This window comes from Polypterus senegalus, chromosome 11 (assembly GCF_016835505.1).
Source record: "Polypterus senegalus isolate Bchr_013 chromosome 11, ASM1683550v1, whole genome shotgun sequence".
In the NCBI taxonomy this organism is placed as follows: domain Eukaryota; kingdom Metazoa; phylum Chordata; class Cladistia; order Polypteriformes; family Polypteridae; genus Polypterus; species Polypterus senegalus.
The window spans coordinates 23799072-23823041 of NC_053164.1; the positions used below are offsets into that span (position 1 = coordinate 23799072).

The 23970-nt window shown below is 41.0% G+C and overlaps 1 protein-coding gene across 1 annotated transcript in view; it reads right to left on the reverse strand.

The window, feature by feature from the left end:
- Positions 1-23970, reverse strand: part of LOC120538740 (latent-transforming growth factor beta-binding protein 1-like) — a 616227-nt gene that overhangs the window by 298748 nt on the left and 293509 nt on the right. The window contains exon 5 of the mRNA XM_039768171.1: positions 15468-15638. Within this exon, the coding sequence (XP_039624105.1) occupies positions 15468-15638 (171 nt within the window). The remainder of the gene's footprint in view (positions 1-15467; positions 15639-23970) is intronic.

Consider the following 23970-nt stretch of genomic DNA (forward strand, 5'->3'; position numbering starts at 1 on the left):
GTGGCTGTGGATGGTCTCTGAGGTTTCACAAACAGTGGTCCTCTTTTGCTAACATAAAAATTTTGTCAACTCCCTGCATCAGCAAAACAAATGTGTTGCTTTACGTAGGTCTCGCCTTATTTTCCTTTAGCCTGATTGGACACACTGTTGCACCCACATCCAACTCAGCTATGGATAATCTTCCACTCTTATGGTCGAGTGCTAGTATACCCTTTGGAGTGAAAGGAACCGTTCCAGACTTTATTAAAGCCACAACCTAGGAGGTAAATAGGGGTCCTGCTATAGAGCATAAATTAAGGCTAGGCAGGGAGCAAAGACTTCGGGCAATTAGACCAACAGAACATTAGAACAATCTACAGTAGATGATAACAGGCCATTCAAAGCTCGCCAGTCCTATTCAAGTAATTCTTCCAAAATAACATCAAGTCGAGTTTTGAAAGTTCCTAAAGTCCTTCCTTCCACCACACTACTTGGTCACTTATTCCATGTGTCTGCAGTTCTTTGTGTAAAGAAAACCTTTCTAATGTTTGTGCGAAATTTACCTTTAACAAATGTCCAACTGTGTCCCTGTATCCTTAATGAACTCATTTTAAAGTTACCGTCTCGATCCACTGGACTAATTCCCTTAATAATTTTAAACACTCCTTTTGCTTAAACTGTAAAGCAAGGGTGCCCAATACATCAATCGCGATTGACTGGTAGGTCGGAAAGGTAGTGCAGGTAGATCGTGTTGCATTCAAATTTTTTTTTTTAAATGTTAGTCTATCATATATCCTCCCTATGGCATTTGCCACTTGATTGACATACAGGGAGGCCAGTCTGAGATCTCTTTTCTTCTAACACATTGGTCATCCCACACACATGATCAAAAGCCTGAGCTACTGCAAAACTCCGGCTATCTAAGTGATCTAGTTAGCCTTCCAATTTATATCGACTAAAGAAGGGATTTTAAAAAATGTGTTCTTTATGGGCTGGATGTGGAATTGGAAGAGGATTTTTTTTCTCTCACAATGTCACATTGAAGTGTGTTTGTCTGATCTGGCAATCTATCATTGCTATTCCAAAGAAGGAACATGTGGAAAGGCACTTTCAAACTGTTCATAAAAACTACGAAACTGACTTCCTTCTGAAAAGCGATCTGAGAAAGAGAAAGGAGAGGGAACTAAAATCGCTGTCAATCGGAAAGCCATCATTTTTCACTTGGCTGAATTCAAAACCGAAGGCAGGCACACCGAAGCATCGTTCCGGGTGAGTCACTCGATCATTAAGCATAAGAAGTCCTTCCAAGATGGAGAGATGATAAAAGATGCCTTTGTTGAGACAGATGGCTAGGGAGAAATTCCTGCTGAGATTTCAAGACCCCTGGCCGGAGGAAAAGGAGTTTCTCCTTGTCATTAAACATGCAAAATACAAGCAACTTAATAACGATCAATGGCCGCTAGACTTGGTATTTTTTTCCATCTGACCAACATGTTGAATGAGCTTAATTTACAGCTGCAAGAGAAAACCATGGTCAATATGATTAGCTCAGTTAATGCTTTCAAACGAAAAATACAACATCAGGCCTCAGAGCTGCAGCGCCTTGATTTGGGGAACATCCAAAACCTCGCGTCAGAGCTGGAGACGCAATGGAAGGTGTGTGCACAACTTGACAGCATCCGCTACACAGAGCAGGTTGAAAATTGCCTGTCAGACTTTATCTAATAGAAAAAAATTAACGATTCGAATGTTGCCCAATGCAGCGGAGTAAGAGTAGCGTTTCTTCTTCACAAATGTACTCAAGTAAAAGTAAAAAGTATGGTGCAGTAAAACTACTCTTAGAAGTACAATTTTTTTAAAATGTTACTCAAGTAAATGTAACGGATTAAATGTAACTCGTTACTACTTACCTCTGATACTCAGTATATATATATTAAACCTTTTTAAACTGAGGGAAAATATACCAATAATTATTTGTTAAGGATCTCTTTGTATGCCACGTTGTCAGTTTAGGCTACCGGTTGTAATATGACCAAGCTGTGCACTGAGCTTACTCTTGAGCATGCAACGTACAGTTGGCCATGTGAACAGTAATCTTGTTTCAAATCTCACAGCTTGGATTGCTGCTATCATAATCGGTTTTAGTTTCATGGTTTGTTTCAATTATGACAGTATTTGCAGGACTTGTGTTGAAGTGACATTCGACATCTGTCAAGCGTTGTAAGCATACAACCGGTTTCATCGATAACTTCGCATCCAGCTTTTGAGAGTTTAAACATTCATAAACATCAAAGTGTCCACTACTGAAATCGTCACCTGTGAATCTAAGATGTTTAAGAGGCATTGGCGGTTGTCGAAAGGTGTAAAATTTTTGGCCATTTCGGTACACTTGAAAGCGACAACCGAACAATTCAGCGGCAGCCTTCAGTTCACATGCAGAACCATAGGTGAAGGGCTTAAGCATTTCACTCATCTAGTGCTCCTGTGTAGTATAATTATCTGCTGTACCGTCATCAGTCCACACCTTGAACCTGTCCCAGTCATTCAATACATAAGACGCAATGTTCCTCCGGATATCAAGAGCGAGCCTGATATGGCCGTGCAATATGTAACAAAGAGAATAGAAAAGGTAGGTGCTATCTCCGGGGATGGAAACCACTCGGTAAGTGACAGTTCTTTGATCGATGGTGATCACGTCGATAGACATGTTAATGGGGGTACGGTTGGAACGATAAAGGAAATGGGTACCTGAACAATGTAAAGTAAGTCTAAAATACTTACACAATAAATATAATTGCAATAAACGAACAATAAAACAGCGGAGAAGCAGTGGATTAAATAAAAAGGCTGTAGTTATCAGCAGGGAGATGTGAATCCCGTGGCGAAGCATTATATATATATAATTTTTAATATGTAGGTAGATCATTTTGACCTGGTCATTTTAAAAGTAGCTCACAAGCCGAAAAAGTGTGGGCACCCCTGGTGTAAAGGCTCAGCTCTTTTAATCTTTCCTCATAACTCATCTCCCATAGCCCTGGAATCAGCAGGGCACTATGGGATCTGGAGTTCGGCTTCACAGCCCTGCTGAGTACCGTGGGTGGTGCCAGGAGACGCTGCAGGGAGACCTGGGAGTCTCTACTTTCTACATAGCCCGGAAGTACTCCAGAGTCATGGGGACGGAAGTCCCGAAGTACTTCTGGGGTGAAGAAAATGCATGTTCTCCATCTGACCCGGAGGTGCAGGCAAGTCACGGGGACGGAAGGACAGAAGCACTTCCGAGTCAAGGACTATATAAAGGGCTGCTCTAAATCCAACATGTGAGCCGGAGTTAGGTGGTAGTAAACACAGCTTGCTAGGAGATGTGGAGGAGAGAATTACGTATAATTATTGTATTTATTATTATTACTTCCCTGTGTATGGTGGCTGGGGTGCTTAGAGACACTATTTATAAGAAAGGCAAAGGAATTAAAATACCTTTTTGTACTTTTGCCTGGTGTCCTTGATGTCTGTCTGTCAGGTTAGAAGAGTGACAGCGCCCTCTAGTGTCACACCATTCTTTTCTAATACATTCCTTTTACTTGTGAATTGATTTGTAACATACTTTTTGATTACACTCAGGATGAAGAACACTATATACATACAATAAACAACAAGGCGTCTCCAAGTTATATTAGTCCTACTGCATACTGCATTTGACTCAATGGCGCTCTATCACTCATTCATCATGCTATAATATGGAAACATATGAATCCCCCTTTTCCCTTTTTTATGTCATTTGTGTTTCTGGCTATACTTGATTCATTCCATCCTTTGTGATTCATGTATGAAAGTGTGGCCTGGAGGCTAAGGTGCTGAACTTTAACAAAGCTTTGATGCTTCTGGGTTAGCCTTTTCCTTCACTGACCCTGCAATGAAACACATGGGTTCCAAAAATGGAAAGATGGATGACATAAAATAAAACTAACTGTATGATGGGAGACCTGGGTCCGCTTCCCGGGTCCTCCCTGCGTAGAGTTTGCATGTTCTCCCCGTGTCTGCGTGGGTTTCCTCTGGGCGCTCCGGTTTCCTCCCACAGTCCAAAGACATGCAGGTTAGGTGCATTGGCGATACCAAATTGTCCCTAGTGTGTGCTTGATGTGTGTGTGTGTGTGTCCTGTGGTGGGTTGGCACCCTGCCTGGGATTGGTTCCTGCCTTGTGCCCTGTTTTGGCTGGGATTGGCTCCAGCAGACCCCTGTGACCCTGTGTTCGGATTCAGCGGGTTGGAAAATGGATGGATGGATGTATGATGGGAAAATCTAAAATTAACAGCAATTTTAAAGTTACACAACAAACGCAATGAATAGAAGCTGATGCAATTCAAAAGCTTCTTCTGAACAAGATCCAAGTGTTCTGGAGTGGATTGTCACCAGAGATGACACATGAGTCTATGACTGTGAAAAGGAAAGAAAGAGACAAAGCGTGTATTGGAAACACCCATCTTCTCCAGTAAAGAAGAAATTCAACCTGTCACACACAGACCCATGGGAGACAGTTTACGGGTTCAAATAATGTTGTTTCTCAGCTGAACCAGGGGTTGGCGCTGTCATCTAATCCTCCCTCCCTTTCTACCCCTGTAGACCAACTGAAGAACCCACCCAGTAAGGTTGCTTCCAGATGACATCACTTCTGCTTCCCAGAGCCCACCTCCTGATGATCTCACTTCTGTGTTCCTGAATTTCCCATCTCTTCCTGTCTGCTACATATAAATAGAACAGCCTTCCTAATGTTAGTCAGTTCAGTTTTGGACTCAATTCTGTAAAGACGTGTTTCTTTTTCTCCCAAACTTCCAGTATACAGGGTGGCCATCCCCAAACACTTTTCTTCCATTTATTTTGTTACAACCGATAACCCCTCCACCAAAGAAAATCATGATGACCTTCTTTTGGGAAGGGTCCCAGTGCAGGAGATTTTCAGAAATACGGACAATCAGTAATTAGTCCAACATGCTCTGCTATGCTTACAAAGAAACTGAAACCTGCAATTTTCAGAAAAAGACAAGGAATACTGTCAAAAACAGTCTTGTTGACCCATCACTATCACATCTTGAGTCCACTTAAACAGGCTCTTTGTGGTCACAGGTTCAACTTTGATGATGACACAAAGGAATTGGATCTGCAGGGAGACTGTGGAGAAGTGATGGATCTGTTATGTTCATCTGCTCACAGTTACCGGGTATTAAAGGGTAAGTTGCACTTTACTTTTCAATTCTCCCTCATATAACCCTCTGAAAGTAGACAATCACGACCTAGAGTTACGTTTCTTCCACAGCAATTTTCTGACAGTCAGTTGCATGTTGTTTACATGTTGCTTGGATCAAATAAGTGTAAACCATTAAATGTTTTAAAAATCATTATTCTTTTCCATAAGGTGTGACACAAGATTCACCTTAAATGTTCCTTGTAATCAATCTGAGTGTAGTGCCCTGGAGTGTCAGATCTTCTTAAATTGAAGATGCTTATATTTTATTTTTTGCTCAAGAAAAAAAAAAGTGAATTTAATTTTACAGAGACAATTAACATCAAAGTATCTTCTCCTCCTCAATTGTATCAACCTTTAAACATCTGTTTGAACGCTTTGCCTCAGGCCGTGTTGTTTATCTTATCTCATGGAAACTAAACTTTGACAGCCAGCCAATCAAATGTGTGTAATATCCCATGTCCCCATATCACATGTCACGAAGACGTGGAATTTTAACATAAATACACCTTGTCCGATGGACAGAAAAACAATGTGTCGACAAAAAGAACAACAAGTGAAGACAAAGGCAACACCAGATGAAGAGACCAGGACATGGGTAATCGTTTCATCTAAACGTTGGAGGATGTAACTCGTGTATTTCACCAACTGCTGAATCAAAAAGCTGCCCGAGGCCAACATTCATCTTGAACATCATTAATTTTCAGTAAGCTATTAAAGACTATACATATATCCAGACTTTGCCATCCATATTTTTCTTTTATAGTTTTTTCCCTACTGGTATTATTATTCTTTAATAAATGCTGTGTTACTATACTTTTATCTTTAGAACTAGAGTGAATGAAGTAGCAAAGTAAATATTAAGAGCACCCAGAGCAGTAGGAGGTTGCCATACGCTCCCATCTGCAGGAGGGGAGCTTCATTCAATAGTAGGAAGAGTATGGTAAAAGTAAGACATCATTGGAGGATAAATGGCTTATAGCCACGGATGTTGAGCCTTTGTATATAAATAATATTTAAGTCTGTGATATATCTAAGACATTGAATGTTGCTTGTGCCAATGATAAGTAAGTCTCTTGAAGTTCTAAGGAGTGACGGGCTGTCCATGCGTTGTTCATGCAGCACTGTTGTGGTTAGGGTCTGTGCGTATGAGTATATCTATGTATGTGTTTGTTAATCTTAAATTGCGAGAGTAGACGATTCCAGTAACGAACCTGGTGAGTTCACGTATGTCTGGAAAGCAAGTAAGGGTAATCTGAGGATAATTTCACGTTAATACACTGATGGAAAAAAATAAAATATAAATAAGTATTGCTAAAATCTTGAAATTGGAAATCTCCATTACAAATGGTTTTCTTCCACAGAAAGAGAAGCGCAGATGTGAAGTTTTGCACTTTAAGCCTGTCTATTTGCATATGACTATGCTAGTGTATGAAATACTGGTATAGAGGGGTCTCATTATGCATGCCAGCACTAGGCCCTTTGTTCTAAACGTACATATTACATTTTAGTTAGTCTCATTGAGTCAGATGCATAATTCATATGTTTAGACTGGGGCGGATTTACAATGAAACTAATGAAGGTTAAGTTTCAGGGCCCATAATCCTAGAGGGGCCCCACATGCTAACTTTAATTTTCATCCCCCTCACCCCCAATAACTCGAAAATTATAACTCACAGGTCATTTTTATTTACACCAGTGGCTTTGACATGTGAGATAATCCAGTACTGCAATTTTAATCAAAATTTGAAATGCAGTGGTTAAATTAAAAAAAACAAACAAACTTTGTGGTCATCTGTCAAGATCAATAAACAGCGGTTACCCAGACTTTGATGTTATTTGCGACGGGACTCCCTTAAACAGTTCAAGCTTCAGATCGCCAAAAATGTAGTTCTTCTATCGGTTTGGAGACAACCATGAGTGGGTTTGACTTAAATGTGGGTGGAAACATTTAGACGGGTCACATTTCTGAACCAATCCGACGCCTCATGAAGGCGGAGCTTAAAGCATGGGTGGGGATTTTAAACAGCAGAGAGCAATGGTGTTCTTGTCAGGAAGCCTGTGGTTACAATAGAAAAACCTTCTGTGGCAGAAAAGTCTCTGAAAAAAGACCCCCGATAAGCATATAAATGAGTATTGTGTTTGTGGAGAACAATTTACATGTGTTAAAAAATACCATAACCTGTTGCAAGGTGAAAACGTTTCTTTAAGACCAGACTATACTGAAGCATTTGAAAACACCACTGGGCTAATGGTAAACATGAACAATGCATTGCCTCCAGCTCTATTCAATGTCATAGTCAATGTGAGTCAATGTGAGGTTCAAAGAGTCGGCAGCTTATGTTCACAAAATGATAAACTGTAAAATTTGCATTCAAACCAACCTGTTGCCCCCACAGAAGTCTTAGCACATTGATAATGAAGAGACATAGGAGATGCAGAGTTCAGCAGTAAATACATCTGACACAGTAAAACTAATGTCACATTATATGACTTCTAGTCAAAGGAGATGCCCACTTGAGGATTGAAGTTGCCAATCACATTCTCTGACCATGTCTTAAATATGCTTAATGACTCTGACACTGAGGGTGCCACTGTGACCTCTCAGTAAGAGGACCAGGGTTCACATCCCGAGTCCTCCCTGTGTGGGGTTTGCATGTTCTCCTCATGTCTGTGTGGGCTTCAGTTTCTTCCCATTGTCCAAACAAATGCAGATTAGGTGAACTAGCGGTGTGTGTGTGTTTGTTTTGCGATGGACTGGCACCCTGCCCAAGGTTTGTTAATGCCTTGTGCCCTCTGCTAGCTGGGATAGGCTCCAGCACCCCCTGCAACCCTGGTCTGGATTAGACAATGACATGAAATTGACTCTGAATTCACTCAGGCAGAGTCAGGTAGGTGTCATGGGTGAGGCACAACATCATTCACCTCCTGACTACACAACTAAACGAAATATTAAAGTAAGTTCAAAATACTGTCTACTACCAAAGCAGAATATACACACAGTGTTTTAATGCATATGTAGTATACATTCAGACCACAACATTCTCTAAACCAGGGGTCTCAAACTCCGGTCCTGGAAGGCCGCAGTGGCTGCAGGTTTTCATTCTAACCATTTTCTTAATTAGTGACCTGTTTTTGGTGCTAATTAACTTCTTTTGAACTAATTGTAATTAACTTGCTCTTGAAGACTCAGACCCCTTAATTGTTTCTTTTTCCTTAATTATCTGCCAAACAATAATGAGATATAAAATGAGCCAAAACACGGCCAGCAAACTGTGTCCATCATAGAATATCTGAAACTAAAGAAAGGTGAAGGTCTCAGGAATGCTGATCTGCTCAGGTCCACAAATCATTTTCACAGCACTCTTAGAAAAGAGAAAATCAAAAATTTTGAAAATGTCTGATATTGCACAGCGAGAGCAGCAACATGCCATGGGAATAAAGAACGGATTTAATTAACAACAAGAATCAGCACCTAATTAAGAAACTGGTTGGAGTGAAATTGGTTGGAGTTTGAGGCCCTGACTTAGTTGGCTTTCTGTTGGCTCCCTCACTTCACATTTCATTTCTGTTTAGGTGCCATTTGGGAAGCAACTCAGTGGAACAATGAAGAAATTTAGGGGAACAAATCTTAAAAAAACAAGTCAATTGAAATTAATTCAAAAGAAGTTAATTAGCAGCAAAAACAGTGCACTAATTAAGAAGATAGTTAAAATGAAAACCAGCAGCCACTGCGGCCCTCCAGGAACGGAGTTTGAGAACCCTGCTCTAAATGCTACTTGGCGTCGCTACACCATGTAGTGATGCAATAGTCAAAATGAATCATTATGTTTCAGTTACCTGATGCTGCTGCGCTCATGGATAGATGATGGACATTTTATTTTTTTATTTTCTCTCATTGTCAAGTCTTTTCTCTCTCTCCATCTTTGCACAGTTATTTTATTCATCTCACTAATGCAGGACAGTAATGGGACACTGCAGCCCCAAATGTTTAAAGTGCATGGAGGAAACTGTGGGTGAGCTTTTAGGAAGAAACCCTGTAGACGGAGCCTTTTGAGCGATGCCCTTCGCCCTCATTCATCACAAACTTTTGAACATGCTGTCTGCCTCGCCAGACTTGATTTTCTCTGCAGTGCTATTTTAATTCTGATCCCTTCACTTTTTTTCACATTTTGCTAAGATGCAGCCTTGTGCTAAAATTATTTACATTCATTTCTTCCTTCATCAGGCAATGCTTGATACCCCAGAATGGCAAAGCAAAAACAGGATTTTAGGAATTTTAACAAATTTATTTGAAATAAAAAATACAAAAAACTGAAATATGCCATTTCACTTATACTCACGTGTAAGTCGGGTCTTGTAACCTGAAAAATCGATCATAACATCAGACCCCGACTTATACATCCATTCAAAAATGTGACACTTCATTTTTTTTTTTTTACATCTTCTTGTCTCCAGTCTCCCATCAGTTTCTCAGACACATCGAATTTTGTTGCAGCAGCGCGGTTACCAATTTCTTTCGCTACTTTAACGATGTTTAACTTAAAACCAGCTTTATAATTTTATGTGAATTTCTCCTTGGGATTAATAAAGTATCTATCTATCTATCTATCTATCTATCTATCTATCTATCTATCTATCTATCTATCTATCTATCTATCTATCTATCATCTTCTGATCAAATGATCCATCATAGATAAGAGATGCTCTTACGATAAAAGTGTATGAGAGTGTGAGATACAAAAAACACAAATCAGTTCAAATGTTGCTTCAGAATAGTTTGGGTATTACCGTGTGGTCACGTAGGAACAACAGAGATAGAGAGAGAGGGTTTAGTAGCACATGGTGATACAGCACATTGCCGCACCCACATAGAAAAAAAAGACAGTGTGCTCTCAGCTGGGCGTTAGTATATCATAATCTTTTGGACCAATAGCGTGAGTTTTCCGCATTCGACTCATATGACTGACATTATAAAATACCAGAAAGTATACGGTAAAATCAAGACCCTTTGCTATGACACTTGAAATTTGCCTCAGGTTCATCCCGTTCTATTGATATTCATTGGGAGGTTTCAACGCTTGCATGGAGTCCACCTGTGGTCAGTTGAACTGATTTCAAAGGATAAGGAAAGGCACACAGCTGTCCATAGAAGGTCCCACAATTGAGCAAAATCCAAATCATGAGGTGGACGGACTTGCAAGAGGAGCTAATAGACAGGATTGTGTCGAGGCATGGATCTGAGGAAGGCTACAAAAAAATTGTCTCCGGCATTGAAGGTACCCAAGAGCACAGTGGCCTCCATAATCCTTAGATAGAAGAAGTCTGGAACAACAACAATGGCACTTCCTAGAGTTGGCCACATGACCAAACTGTGCAAGAGAGAGACCGAGAAGCCAATAGTCACTCTTGATGAGCTCCAGAGAAGATGTCTGTATACGAAAGAAACTTTCAGAAGGACAACCACTGCACTAATATGAACAGTCATCTGATCTGAATGGCACATGAAACGGAAAGTCCAGCCAAGGATTGCAAGGAATTGCAGACAGTGGTGAAAACTGACAGATCATTGTTGGCACACTGATTCCATCTCTTCAGGACTTGCCAAGAAAAGGCAAAAAGAATTCTAAAGGACCCTAGACACCCAGGTTGAGCATGAAGTTCAAAGAAGTTGGAATTCAGGGTGTTGTTTTTAGATGGGTGCAGAATTGGCTCAGACACAGGAAGGAGAGGGTGATGGTGTGTGGAACCTTCTCAGAATTGGTTGATATTAAGAGTGGTGTCCAGCAGGGGGCAGTGCTGGGGCCGCTGCTATTTTTAATATATAGAAATAATTTAGATAGGAAATAAGTGACAAGCAAGTTAAGTTTGCAGATGATGCCAAGAAAGGTGGATTAGCAGATAATTTGGAATCCATTAAATCATTACAGAAGGACTTGGACAGTTGACAGGCTTGGGCAGATTTGTGGCAGATGAAATTTAATGTCAGTAAATATAAAGAATTACACATAGGAAGTAAAAATGTTAGGTTTGAATACACAATGGGTGGTCAGAAAACTGAGAGTACACCTTATGAGAAGGATTTAGCAGTCGTAGTGGACTCTAAGCTATCGACTTCCAGACAGTGTTCAAAGGCCATTAAGAAGGCTAACAGAATGTCAGGTAATATAGGGCCTTGATTTGTGAAGTACAAGTCACAGGAGGTTCTGCTCAAGTCTTTATAACACACTGGTGAGTCCTCATCTGGAGTCCTGTGTGCAGTTTTGGTCTTCAGGCTATAAAAATGACATAACAGTGCAAGAAAAAGGTCCAGAGAAGAGCAACTAGACTGATTCCAGGGCTACGGAAGATGAGTTATGAGGAAAGATTAAAAGAGCTGAGCCTTTACAGTTTAAGCAAACGAAGATTAAGAGGTGACATGATTGAAGTGTTTAAAATTATGAAGGGAATTAGTCCAGTGGACCGAGACTTATTTTAAAATGAGTTCATCAAGAACACGGGGACACAGCTGGAAACTTGTTCAGGGTAAATTTCTAACAAACAAGTTTTTCTTTACACAAAGAACCACAGACACTTGGAATAAGTGACCAAGTAGTGTGGTAGACAGTAAGACGTTAGGGACTTTCAAAACTCGACTTGATGTTTTTTTAAGAATTATGTGGATAGGACTGGCGAGCTTTGTTGGTCCTCCAACTTGCAGGGAAAACTTGGGGGTTGGTGGCAGGGTTGGCACTCCAGCCACCATAAAAACCTTGCACTGTTCCAGTGTGGTGCTGAGGTGCCACCCGCTGCACTCGGGTCCCAGTCCAGATGGTTCATCGTGTGGTGGGTGCTATCAGCACATGCACCCAAACTCTCCACCCTCTTTCTTCTGTGGTTCTTGTGTATGTAATGATGGGTTTAGTGTTATTTAATATGATTATTATAACTATTAGATTTACGTTTGAGCTTTTTCTATTCCATATGTTTTATGTTGATTATTGTGCCTACAAGGAACTAGACACAAGTAAAGATATCATTGTACATGTGACAATAAAAAGACCTTGACCTTGAAAGTCTGCTTGAGGTTTGCAAAAACTCTCAGAATATTAGAGACAAGATTCCCTGGTCTGAGGAAACCAAAATGGAATTGTTTGGTCTCATTTCTTCATGTCATGTCTGGAGGAAACCAGGCATTACTCACTGCATGAACCAATACCGTTCCAGTGGTGAAGCATGGTTGGTGGCAGCATCCTGCTCTGTGGTTGTTTTTCAGTGGTAGAGACTGGGAAACCAGACAGGGCTGAGGGAAAAATGAATGGAGCAAAGCACAGAGATATCTTTAATGAAACTCTGCTCCAGAGCTCTCTAGACCTCTCACTGGGCTGAAGGCTCACCTTCCCACTGGACAATGATCCTAAGCACAAAGCAGAGATAACACAGGAGTGGCTTAGGGACAACTCTGGGAAGGTCCATGAGTGGACCTGTCAGAGCCAGGACTTGAACATAATCAAACATCTCTGGAGAAGAGGCCTGAAAACACCTGCCCTCTGACAGCCTCCATCCAACCTGACAAAGTTTGGGGGGGATCTGCAGAGAAGAACGGCAGAATAGCCCCAAACTCCGGGTGTGTGAAGGCTGTCACATCAAACCTAAGAAGACTCCAGGCTGGAATGGATGCGATAGGGGCTTCAGCTAAAGTACTGGGTGAGGGGGCAGTTCGAATGCTTGTGTCAATGGGATAGTTCAGTTTTAAAATTTTTAATACATTTGTAAAAATCCCTTAAATCCCACTTTCTCTTTGTCATTCTGGGGGATGGGATGTTGCTTAATTAATTAAAATGACATAAAAATGTGAAAAAGTGATGTGAATGATTTCTGAAGGCACTGTATTTATGGGATACAGCAGTGTATTCAAACAATCAAGTTTTTCAGATAGGAAAACATGATGATATTATAGAATGAGAGTAACAGCAAAAAGTATAACACCATGTTTAAAAATGAATGTAATATTGTATAAAAATAAATTAAACAATCCGTCCATCCATTTTCTATTATCTACTTTCTTCAGGTCAGCAGGTGGTGGCACCTCTCCCAGCAGGAACCAAACAATATAAGGCAGAGGAAGAACATCTGAGCATGAGTGGGCAAGCACTGACACACCACCACACACGAGACACGCAAACGAGCTGAGCAGTCGAGCCGCACAAAGCAGAAGGGAAACCCAGGCATCATTTTCTGATAGGACAACTGCATCAAGATGAGCCGATAGACAGTTAGAAAAGGCACTAAATGATAGATAGATAGATAGATAGATAGATAGATAGATAGATAGATAGATAGATAGATAGATAGATGTGAAAGACACTATATGATAGATAGATAGATAGATAGATAGATAGATAGATAGATAGATGTGAAAGACACTATATGATAGATAGATAGATAGATAGATAGATAGATAGATAGATAGATAGATGGATGGATGGATGGATGGATGGATGGATGGATAGATAGATAGATAGATAGATAGATAGGAAAGGCACTATATAATAGATAGATAGATAGATAGATAGATAGATAGATAGATAGATAGATAGATAGATAGATAGATAGATAGATGAAAGACACTATATGATAGATAGATAGATAGATAGATAGATAGATAGATAGATAGATAGATAGATAGGAAAGGCACTATATAATAGATAGATAGATAGATAGATAGATAGATAGATAGATAGATAGATAGATAGATAGATAGATAGATAGATAGATAGATAGATAAAGCACTATATAATAGAGGCAGACAGATAGCACATAATTTGTCCCCAAGGGAAGTCTGGCTTTTACAGAAGCTTAATAAATAAATAAATAGTATAATACTATTAAAACAACAACCTCCCTCTCAAATACAAACCAGAATGACTAAAAGAAAATAAAACCAAAAAAGAAAGAAAACATTCTGACTTAGCTAAAGATATAAAGAGCAGTCCCATTCACCGCGAGGCACTCTAATGGCGTTATTGCTCCTTTTGTCACTGAGTCTATGGCTGCAGGTGGTATTCAGAGGCAGGGTTTGCTGTTCTGGGCTTTGCAGCTCTCTCAGTGTCTGCTTTGGCCAATTTTAGAAGCACAGATACCTCCAAAATCTTTATAGAGATCACAGACTTAAAGCTGATTTCACAGCCTAGCTTCACATTTTCAAACCTGCTGCTTAATCTAATTCAGGCTCTCAGAGGGTCCGAGCCTCTCCAGGCAGCACTACACACAAGGAAGGAATCAGACCTGTGCTGGTTGCTATTCCATTGACACACACCCACACAGCGACAACTTAGATTTGCCAGGTAGCCTAACATGCACTTGTTTGGGACAAGTGACAGATAAACATTCAAACATTCACTCTGCACTTTTATTCTATCGGTAATCTTTACTTTCAAGATTTTTTTTCTACAAGATGCTATTGTAACATTACAAGATCATTTTGATGGACTGATATTTTTACTGTATGTTAATCAGCCTAGAAAAGTTTTTTCATCCCATGTGTTCAAACAAATCAACATTGTCTGTGCATGCATGAAGGGCTTAGCAATTTGTAAAGTGGCAGTTACCTGTGAACTTGTCACAGTGCTCTGGGCCTACACTCAGTGAAGGCCGCTATACAAAACTGAATTGAATTGAACAAATGAGTGAAGCACAAATCTGTAGGGTACAAGATCAGATAAATCTAAGTGGAGAAGTCATTTTTTTACTTTCAAAAACTGGCAGCATTCATCCACAAGGGTGCCAACGGTTGAGTTATGTCTCTTGTTCACAGACCGAAGATTTAAACGGTGTTGTGATTGATGAGTCTTATTAGATGATCTGCTTTTCCCTAACCTCCTTATCCTGCCACAGCCTCTCTGTGTTGCTACTAGCTTTAGTTTTATTATGCAGACTATATTAACTCCTCTTCTCTGAGTATTAATTTTTCATTTGTATTCCTTCAGAAAAGAAACACTGTAAAGTTCACTATAAAAGGCACTATATAGTGTGAAATGCTGGACTAATCTGTGCTAAGTATATTAACCAAGTGACAATTTATTAAACATTAGCATTACCTTGTATTATTTGTTTGCACTGCTCTGGGCTAGACAACCTGTCTTCTGTGAAAGGCACTACATAAACACACCACACCTGAATAGATCTTTTCTTTTGCCCAGTGTTTAAGTTTTGTGAAGCATTTATCATTTTGCAGTCTTTTCATGATGAATATGAAAGTAAGACTACTCACACACTCGAAAGCCCGCTCCCGGTGACGAGTGTCCATTCTCAGTGCTGTAGAGGGTGGTCATGTTCCCCTTCTCGCAGTGGTTGGCGCATCTCCCGTTGGTACAGCGGATCTTGCAGATGGTAGGGGTGAAGAGCACTTTCACATGCTCCCTTGCCATGCTCTGGTTCACAGCTGGAGAAGGAAACAGAGCGGAGAAGTAAAGCAGCAGAAGGAATCGCAATGCAGTCATGCTGTGCCTTCAGTCCGTCCCGAAGGAGGAATCCACGCAGAAGTCAGATATGCTTTTTTTTTTTCCAGCTTTGGGGCTGGAACCCAAAAAAAAAAGTAAAAAAAAAAAGGGAAATTCAGCTTTGAGCAGACATGGTTCTTTAATTACTAAAATACATTGTGAAGAATAAGCAGGGGGGAAAAGTTTCAAAGCTTAGCCTAAAAATGAATGCCTGTCCAGTTAATTGGAAGCAGTATTGCGAGCGTGCTCTGGGCTGACATCCAAACACAATGTTTATAAGGGATCCCATCCACTCCAGAGTTCGCTTAACTCTTTAGAGGGCTTCAGGAGCTTTGTGTGGCTCACAGCAGTCAGGCGTGAACTGGCCAGACCTTTTAAAGCTGTCAGCTCCAGAAAGGAAGAAACGCAGCAAAGTGCTTTAAAACCACCAGGAGGGACGGCGGAAGACGACTGAAAAATCTCAGGAAATCAAAAATCTGCTGACCTTCGAGGAGAAGCACCAGGAGATCACACTTTCTTGGATTTTTTTTTTTTCAGTCATCACACCAACTCTTAGCTGTGGGTTCTCCAGAAATGCTGCACCTTCATGCTTCTGGCTTGCAGTCTTGACCTGCACTCAATTATCCAATGCGATTTTTATTTTAATAATACTAGAGGGCTTCGCTTGCCAACCCCCGTGCCAACACTACGCGCTAGCCTCTTTGTGGTTCTGCCACTCGCGTATGGGGATGCAGTTGTACAATTTAAACAGATTGTTATTTTCATGGGAATTGTTACATATGCATAATAGAAACAACTGTTTTACATGACAGCGAGTAATTAACAATAATTAAAAAGTGTTTCACGTTGTGTTACAGTTATTCGTTGCATAATATGACTTTGTTCTGTTTGGCTTTGAAATTAACACACAAATACTTTTAAAACTTACACTTCATTAAAAGCAATTTTTTAAATTAAATTTTCGTCAACATCGCATTGAATTTTGATTCTGTGTTTGGACTTTCATCGTGACAACGCAATGCATAACTGCCCGTGATTGAAGTTCGTTTCTTTCTCTCTATTAAATAAAATAAAAAGATTTTTTCGAATGTTTGGCTCTGATAATTGTTAATTGTCTTTACAAAATCTATTCTAACAGGAAACTGTTAACGTTTTAATACGAATGGCATATCAAGTTCTCCTTTGTTTTTGTAATGTTGTCTACGGAAGATGTACTACATTACTTTTTCTTGGCTACATCCTTCTTTCTACAGTAATTCGGGCGGTGGAAGACCAGACGGTGTTAACGATTGTAGATATTCTACAGGATATTGTAAGTTGATGTTTTCGTCTTCCGCACGATCACAACCAACTGTTTCAGCATAGTCTATTGATACGTATTTAACCAGTTTGCTGTGTAACCGATCGACAGTTTTCATGTTAATTCGTTTGACTTCATCATTTCTCGGTGCTGGGATTACCCGTGTACTAAATTTTTTTTCTGTTGATAACCCTTCGTGATGAAATTCTACAATAAGATTTGGGCATAATACATTTTTAATTTGGAACTTAAAGTGAGGAAACATTAACATTTATAAGAGCTGAGAGAGCAGAAACTGTGTCTGACAAAAGCATTCACACGAATGAGAGGTGAGATTACCGTGTGCGTGGTAGAAAATGTTTGAGAGGAGGGCGGGAGTTGAAAAAATCCCATGGCCAAAGTCTCGGGGGAGTGGAAAAACCCTTCCAAAAAGTCTTGTCTCATCACAGGATTTTTTTATTATAATATTTATTAATAGGCACCTTTCTGAACACTGTATAAAACACACATTATAAAGAAAACTAAAATACAAAATTTAAAATCAGAGAAGAGCAATTGTAGTCAAAGAGAAAAACAGACGAGCTTTAAGTTTAGATTTTAAAACTGAGAATGAATCAATATTTCTAAGCTCGGATGGTAATGCGTTCCAGAGCAACTGAATGCTCTGCTCCCCATGGTGGTAAGATGGACGAAGGGGACAGTCAAGTGGATGGAAAAAGAGGATCTAAGGGTGCAGAAGGGAATGGCAATGTGGAGGAGGTCATACAGATATGGAGGGGCAAGGTTGTGGATAGCCTTGAATGTTAACAGGAGAATTTTGAAGTCAATGTGGAACTTAACCGGAAGCCAGTGCAGGATGGGAGTGATATGGTGAATAGAGGGGGTTCTAGTAATGATGTGGGCAGCTGAATTCTGGACCAGTTGAAGCTTATAAAGAGATCTGTGAGAAAGAAAAGGGAATTGCAATAATCCAGACGAGAAGTGACAAGGCTATGAACAAGGACAGCAGTGGTGTGGGGAGTGAGGGAGGGGCAGATACGGTGAACGTTACGCAGGTGGAAACAGGGAGACCGGGAGATGTTATTGTATTGTATTATATTGATCCCCTTCTTTTTGACACCCACTCCATGCCCAACCTACCTAGAAAGGGGTCTCTCTTTGAACTGTCTTTTCCAAGGTTTCTTCCATTTTTTTTTTCCCTACTAAGGTTTTGTTTTTTGGGAAGTTTTTTCTTGTCTCCTTAGAGAGTCAAGGCTGAGGGGCTGTCAAGAGGTAGGGCCTGTTAAAGCCCATTGCGGCACTTCTTGTGTGATTTTAGGCTCGACAAAAAGAAATTGTATTGTATTGTATTATTGATGTGAGTACTCTCAAGGATGACACCCAGACTCTTAGGCAGCCTCTGGTCTGTTTTTTCACAAAGCCAGTCAGGATTTAGGTTGCCTTCTTTTTTTTTTAATTATTTGAGGCTAAAAAGAGATTAAAATCTAATGGAGAACAAAATGCCAACTCCTCTTTTGTGAATCTGCTTGCGGAGCTGTGAGGTCTTTCATATGGCAGCAAGTGAAGCTGACTGCAGTAATTTAATAAGTGGCGTACGTTAAACATAATTAACAGTCCACTAAATTGCGGAACTTTTCCCCCAGCACTATAAAATGAAATCTTGATTGGTTTAATTATTCCTTGTTACTCACATCCTGTACGCAGCAATGATCTTATTATCTTCTCGGGTGGTCAAATAAATAGATAATAGAGCATTGGAAATGTAATAAATCTTCACATGCAAAATCTGGATGGAAACTGTGAAGCTTTAGCTGAAACGAGAGTGTCTCGCGGACCGAGGATTTGTACATTTCAGCTGGGGAATTGTAATCGTTACTTTGAGGTAATCAGGACTAGATGGCTAGCATACAGTGGATCAGGTGTAAGGAGAGATGACTGAATAGCAGCCTGTATGACATGATGAGTAATGATGCGTGAATTCACAGTGAAAGTCATTTTTTTCATTTGGATAAAGATTTGCAAAACAAACGATGTTTCGCTTCCAGTAAAATTTGTACTATTGACACAAAAAGTGTTTAGTTCTGTCTGGAAGCATTTCCATTGTAAGGAATGGCCGGGAGAATGTGTGCACAGGGCATTGTCTCCCCAAGACCGCTAGATGGCAGCCTCCCTGGGTTGTGGCAGGGCATCATGGGTACTGGAGTTCTTCGACTCAGCCCTGTTGGGTTTTGTGGGTGCCACCAGTAGATAGATAGATAGATAGATAGATAGATAGATAGATAGATAGATAGATAGATAGATAGATAGATAGATAGATAGATAGATACTTTATTAATCTCAAGGGGAAATTCACATAATCCAGCAGCAGTATACTGATACAAAGAAACAATATTAAATTAAATAGTAATAAAAATGAAAAAAAAATTAAAATAAAATTAATGTTCGCATTTACTCCCCCGGGTGGAATTGAAGAGTCGCATAGTGTGGGGGAGGAATGATCTCTTTAGTCTGTCAGTGGAGCAGGACGGTGACAAAAGTCTGTCACTGAAGCTACTCCTCTGCCTGGAGATGACACTGTTAAGTGGATGCAGTGTATTCTTCATGATTGACAGGAGTTTGCTTAGTGCCCGTCGCTCTGCCACAGATGTTAAACTGTCCAACTTGACTCCTACAATAGAGCCTGCCTTCTTAACAAGTTTGTCCAGGCGTGAGGCATCTTTCATCTTTATGCTGCCACCCCAGCACACCACCGCGTAGAAGAGGGCACTCGCCACAACCGTCTGGTAGAACATCTGCAGCATCTTACTGCAGATGTTGAAGGATGCCAGCCTTCTCAGAAAGTATAGTCTGCTCTGACCTTTCTTACACAGAGCATCAGTATTGGCAGTCCAGTCCAATTTGTCATCCAGCTGCACTCCCAGATATTTAAAGGTCTGCACCCTCTGCACAGTCACCTCTGATGATCACAGGGTCCATGAGGGGCCTAGGCCTCCTAAAATCCACCACCAGCTCCTTGGTCTTGCTGGTGTTAAGGTGTAAGTGGTTTGAGTCGCACCATTTAACAAAGTCTTTGATTAGCTTCTTGTACTCCTCCTCCTGCCCACTCCTGATGCAGCCCACAATAGCAGTGTCATCAGCAAACTTTTGCACGTGGCAGAACTCCGAGTCATAATGGAAGTCTGATGTATATAGATTGAACAGGACCAGAGAAAGTACAGTCCCCTGCGGCGCCCCTGTATTGCTGCACACAATGTCAGACCTGCAGTTCCCAAGACGCACATATTGAGGTCTGTCTGTAAGATAGTCCACAATCCATGCCACAAGGTGTGAATCTACTCCCATCTCAGTCAGCTTATCCCTAAGGAGTAGAGGTTGGATGGTGTTGAAGGCGCTAGAGAAGTCCAAAAACATAATTCTTACAGCACCACTGCCTCTGTCCAGGTGGGAGAGGGATCGATGAAGCATATAGATGATGGCATCCTCCGCTCCCACCTTCTCCTGGTATGCGAACTGCAGAGGGTCGAGGGCGTGGCGGACCTGTGGCCTCAGGTGGTGAAGCAGCAGCCGCTCCATGGTCTTCATCAGATGTGACGTCAGAGCAACAGGCCGGAAGTCATTCAGCTCACTAGGACGTGATACCTTTGGGACAGGAGTGATACAAGATGTTTTCCAAAGCCTTGGGACTCTCCCCTGTTCCGAGAGTCCTACTTTGTTGGGCTCCCACCTCACCCAAATGTGCTTCAAACCACAACTTTGGAACACTTGAAGTGCTGGATGTAACATATAAAAGAAGCTGCCTGCCACAACTCCGGGAGCTGGAGTCAGGAGGAGGACGAAGCTGAAGGAGCGGAGGAGAGGCAGAGAGAGAGAAAGAAAGAGTGAGAAGATGACAGACTTGCAGAGTGCTTAGTGCATTAAACAGTACTTGTGACTGTGGTGTGGGAAACATTTACTAGGGAAGAGGTTCCCACAATAAAAAGTTCAATGTTATTGCAACTTGTGTCTGAGCCTGTTTGTGTCGAGTGTTTCGGGAACTGGAGTGTCTCCTGGTGGCCACACGTGCATTAATTCTGCCTGTCATTTAGCCTTTAGCATCACCAGACTCATTTCCTGTCTCATGTGAACATTTCATTACACCATCAACCGTGTGTTATGGGTGCAAACTTGCCGATCTCGGTTCATAAAGGTGCACCGGAGACAGAAAAGAAACTCAAAACTGCAACGGTGCATAGGGGTAAGTAAAACCATCAAGCTCATCTTCCAGATTCAAGAAAATGGAAAGGATGGTGTCATGGTAATGGCTGGCCTTGCAGGAGACAAGCAGCTTTCTGAGTGGTTAGTGGAGAAAACACCATAGTGTGCATAACAGTACATTTGATGTGTCTTCATGCGGAAAACAGGCAGCATTTTTAAGAAAGCACACTGCGTTCGTCCGAGGTAATGCAAACAAGAGACATACACATAATCGAATTTACTGGTGTGCAGGTGATTAACAAATAATAATAATTCTTTATATTTATATAGTGCTTTACTCACTACTCAAAGTGAATGGCAACATAGTGAGTGGGAAGCCACTTCAACCGTCACCAATGTGTAGAACTAAAAAGACTACAATATGCAAGGCAACTCAGGCCCCTTCTTCAGGCAAGATGTAATGAAGATGGAGCCTGAGCTGCCTTGAAAGCTTACATTTTGTAGTCTTTTTAGTTAGCCAATAAAAGGTGTTTCAATACATGCATAATGGCTAACACGGTACAACACCCTAGTACTAAGTAAATAGATAAGTACAAAAATACAATAAATATATACACACATGAATTACTAAAAGGAAAGAAAACTGACATGGCTAAAGATAATAATTTCAGCCGTAGTTGCAGTGAGGCCTAATGCAGGTGTATTGTCATTGGTATAAAGGAGCACCAGTCGTGTTTCTTGACACACTTCTGCAGAGTAATTTATTGGCTACATGTATACAATATGTCAAAGGGATGATATGTAGTATTGTTCTTAAAGACACTCAATGTTGTCTTCATTCTCTTCTTCGCTACGACCTCCAGAAGGTCCACAGTGTGTCCCATAACTAAGCCTGCCCTTTTAATTAGTTTATTGACTTGGTGGGCCTCTCTTAAAGTGATGTTACCAGCCCAGCACACCACAGTGTAGAAAATCACACTGGCCATCATAGAGTTGTAGAAGATGGAACCAGATTTGTGTCAGTAAATGTAAAGTATTACGCATAGGAAGTAAAAATGTTACACAGTGGGAGGTCTGAAAATTGGAAGTCCACCTTATGAGTAGGACTTAGGAGTCATAGTGATCTATCAACCCCAGACAGTGTTCAGAAGCCATTAAGGCTAACAGAATGTCAGGTTATATAGCCTCCTGATGTGAGGAGTACAAGTCCAAGGAGGTTCTGCTGAAGCTTTATAACACACTGGTGAGGCCTCATCCTGAGTACTGCGTGCAGTTTGGGTCTCCAGGCTACAAAAAGGACATAGCAGTGCTGGAGAAGGTCCAGAGAAGAGCAACTAGGCTGATTCCAGGACTACAGGGGATGAGTTATGAGGAAAGATTAAAAGAGCTGAGCCTTTACAGTTTAAGAAAATAGAGATTAAGAGGTGACCTGACTGAAATGTTAAAAATTATGAAGGGAATTAGTACAGTGTATAGAGACTGTGACTTTAAAATGAGCTCATCAACAACACAGGGACACAGTGGGAAACTTGTTAAAGGTAAATTTCGCACAAACATTAGGAAGTTTTTCTTTACACAGAAAATCACAGACACTTGGATAAGCTACCAAGTAGTGTGGTAGACAGTAAGACTTTAGGGACTTTGAAACCTTGACTTGATGTTATTTTAAAAGAATTAAGTGGATAGGACTGGCGAGCTTTGTCGGGCTGAATGGCCCGTTCTCATCTAGAGTGTTGTAATTTTCTTAAATGTTCACTTCTTTCTAGCCTCTCACGTGGTACCTTATCAAAATCTGTTTGAAAGCCAAACTTATTTTTCCTCCTGGTACATCACAAGATGACTCAGCACTCTGAACTTGCACTCAGTAACTTCACCATTGGCCTGTTTTTATGGAGGATTCTTTATTCTTTTTTTTGGACAGCCCTGACTGTTTGAATTGCTATGAACAAATGCACTATGGAGTTTATCAACATAGCTTTTGGTTTGCGTCCATCTCAGTTATGAGTATTAATGTCCCAGGAGACAGGACATGCCAAGGCTGCAAGCACCCGCAGCGCAGTGTCAGGATTTGAACCCTCAACCTTAGGCCTTAACCACAACGCCACATTGCCCACCTCTCTCATAAAAGCCCTAATGAGCTAAAATGGAATGCTAATTAACTCCCTGCATGGAGTTTGAATGTTCTCCCAGTGTCTGCATGGGTTTCCTCCCACAGCATAAAAACATGCATGTTAGGCAGACTGGAGGTCTGCTAAATTAGTGATTAAAGCTTTGGGCTTCAACACTGAGGTTGTGGGTTCAAATCCCATTGCGAACACTGTGTGACCATAAAGTAGTCACTTGACCTGCCTGTGCTCCAATTGGAAAACCACAAAGAAGTATATCCAATTGTATCATAAATTTTTGTAAGTCACCTTGGCCCTAGTGGGTATGTGGTGTGTGTTGATATGTTCATCCTGTGATAGACTGGGTGCCTGTGCATGCTGGGTTAAGCTCCAGGCCCCCATGAACTTGGTCAGGTTTAAGCATTGTAGGTGCCATGGAGATTGAGCAGGCATTCTGGCTGGAATAATAGATGGTTTCTTGTCAGCCAGGAGGCCGTAATAGATGGACTGGGTCAACAAGCATACCAGGAGCAGTTCATTCCCCCACACAGCAAGTGCCAGTGTTCCTCAGGGCTGAATCTGATTACCTGATTAGGGCACCCACAGGGTGTTATGGGAGTTGGAGCCAAGAAATGCTGCCCTGTTGGGGTGGTTGGGTACTGGAGGCCAATATCA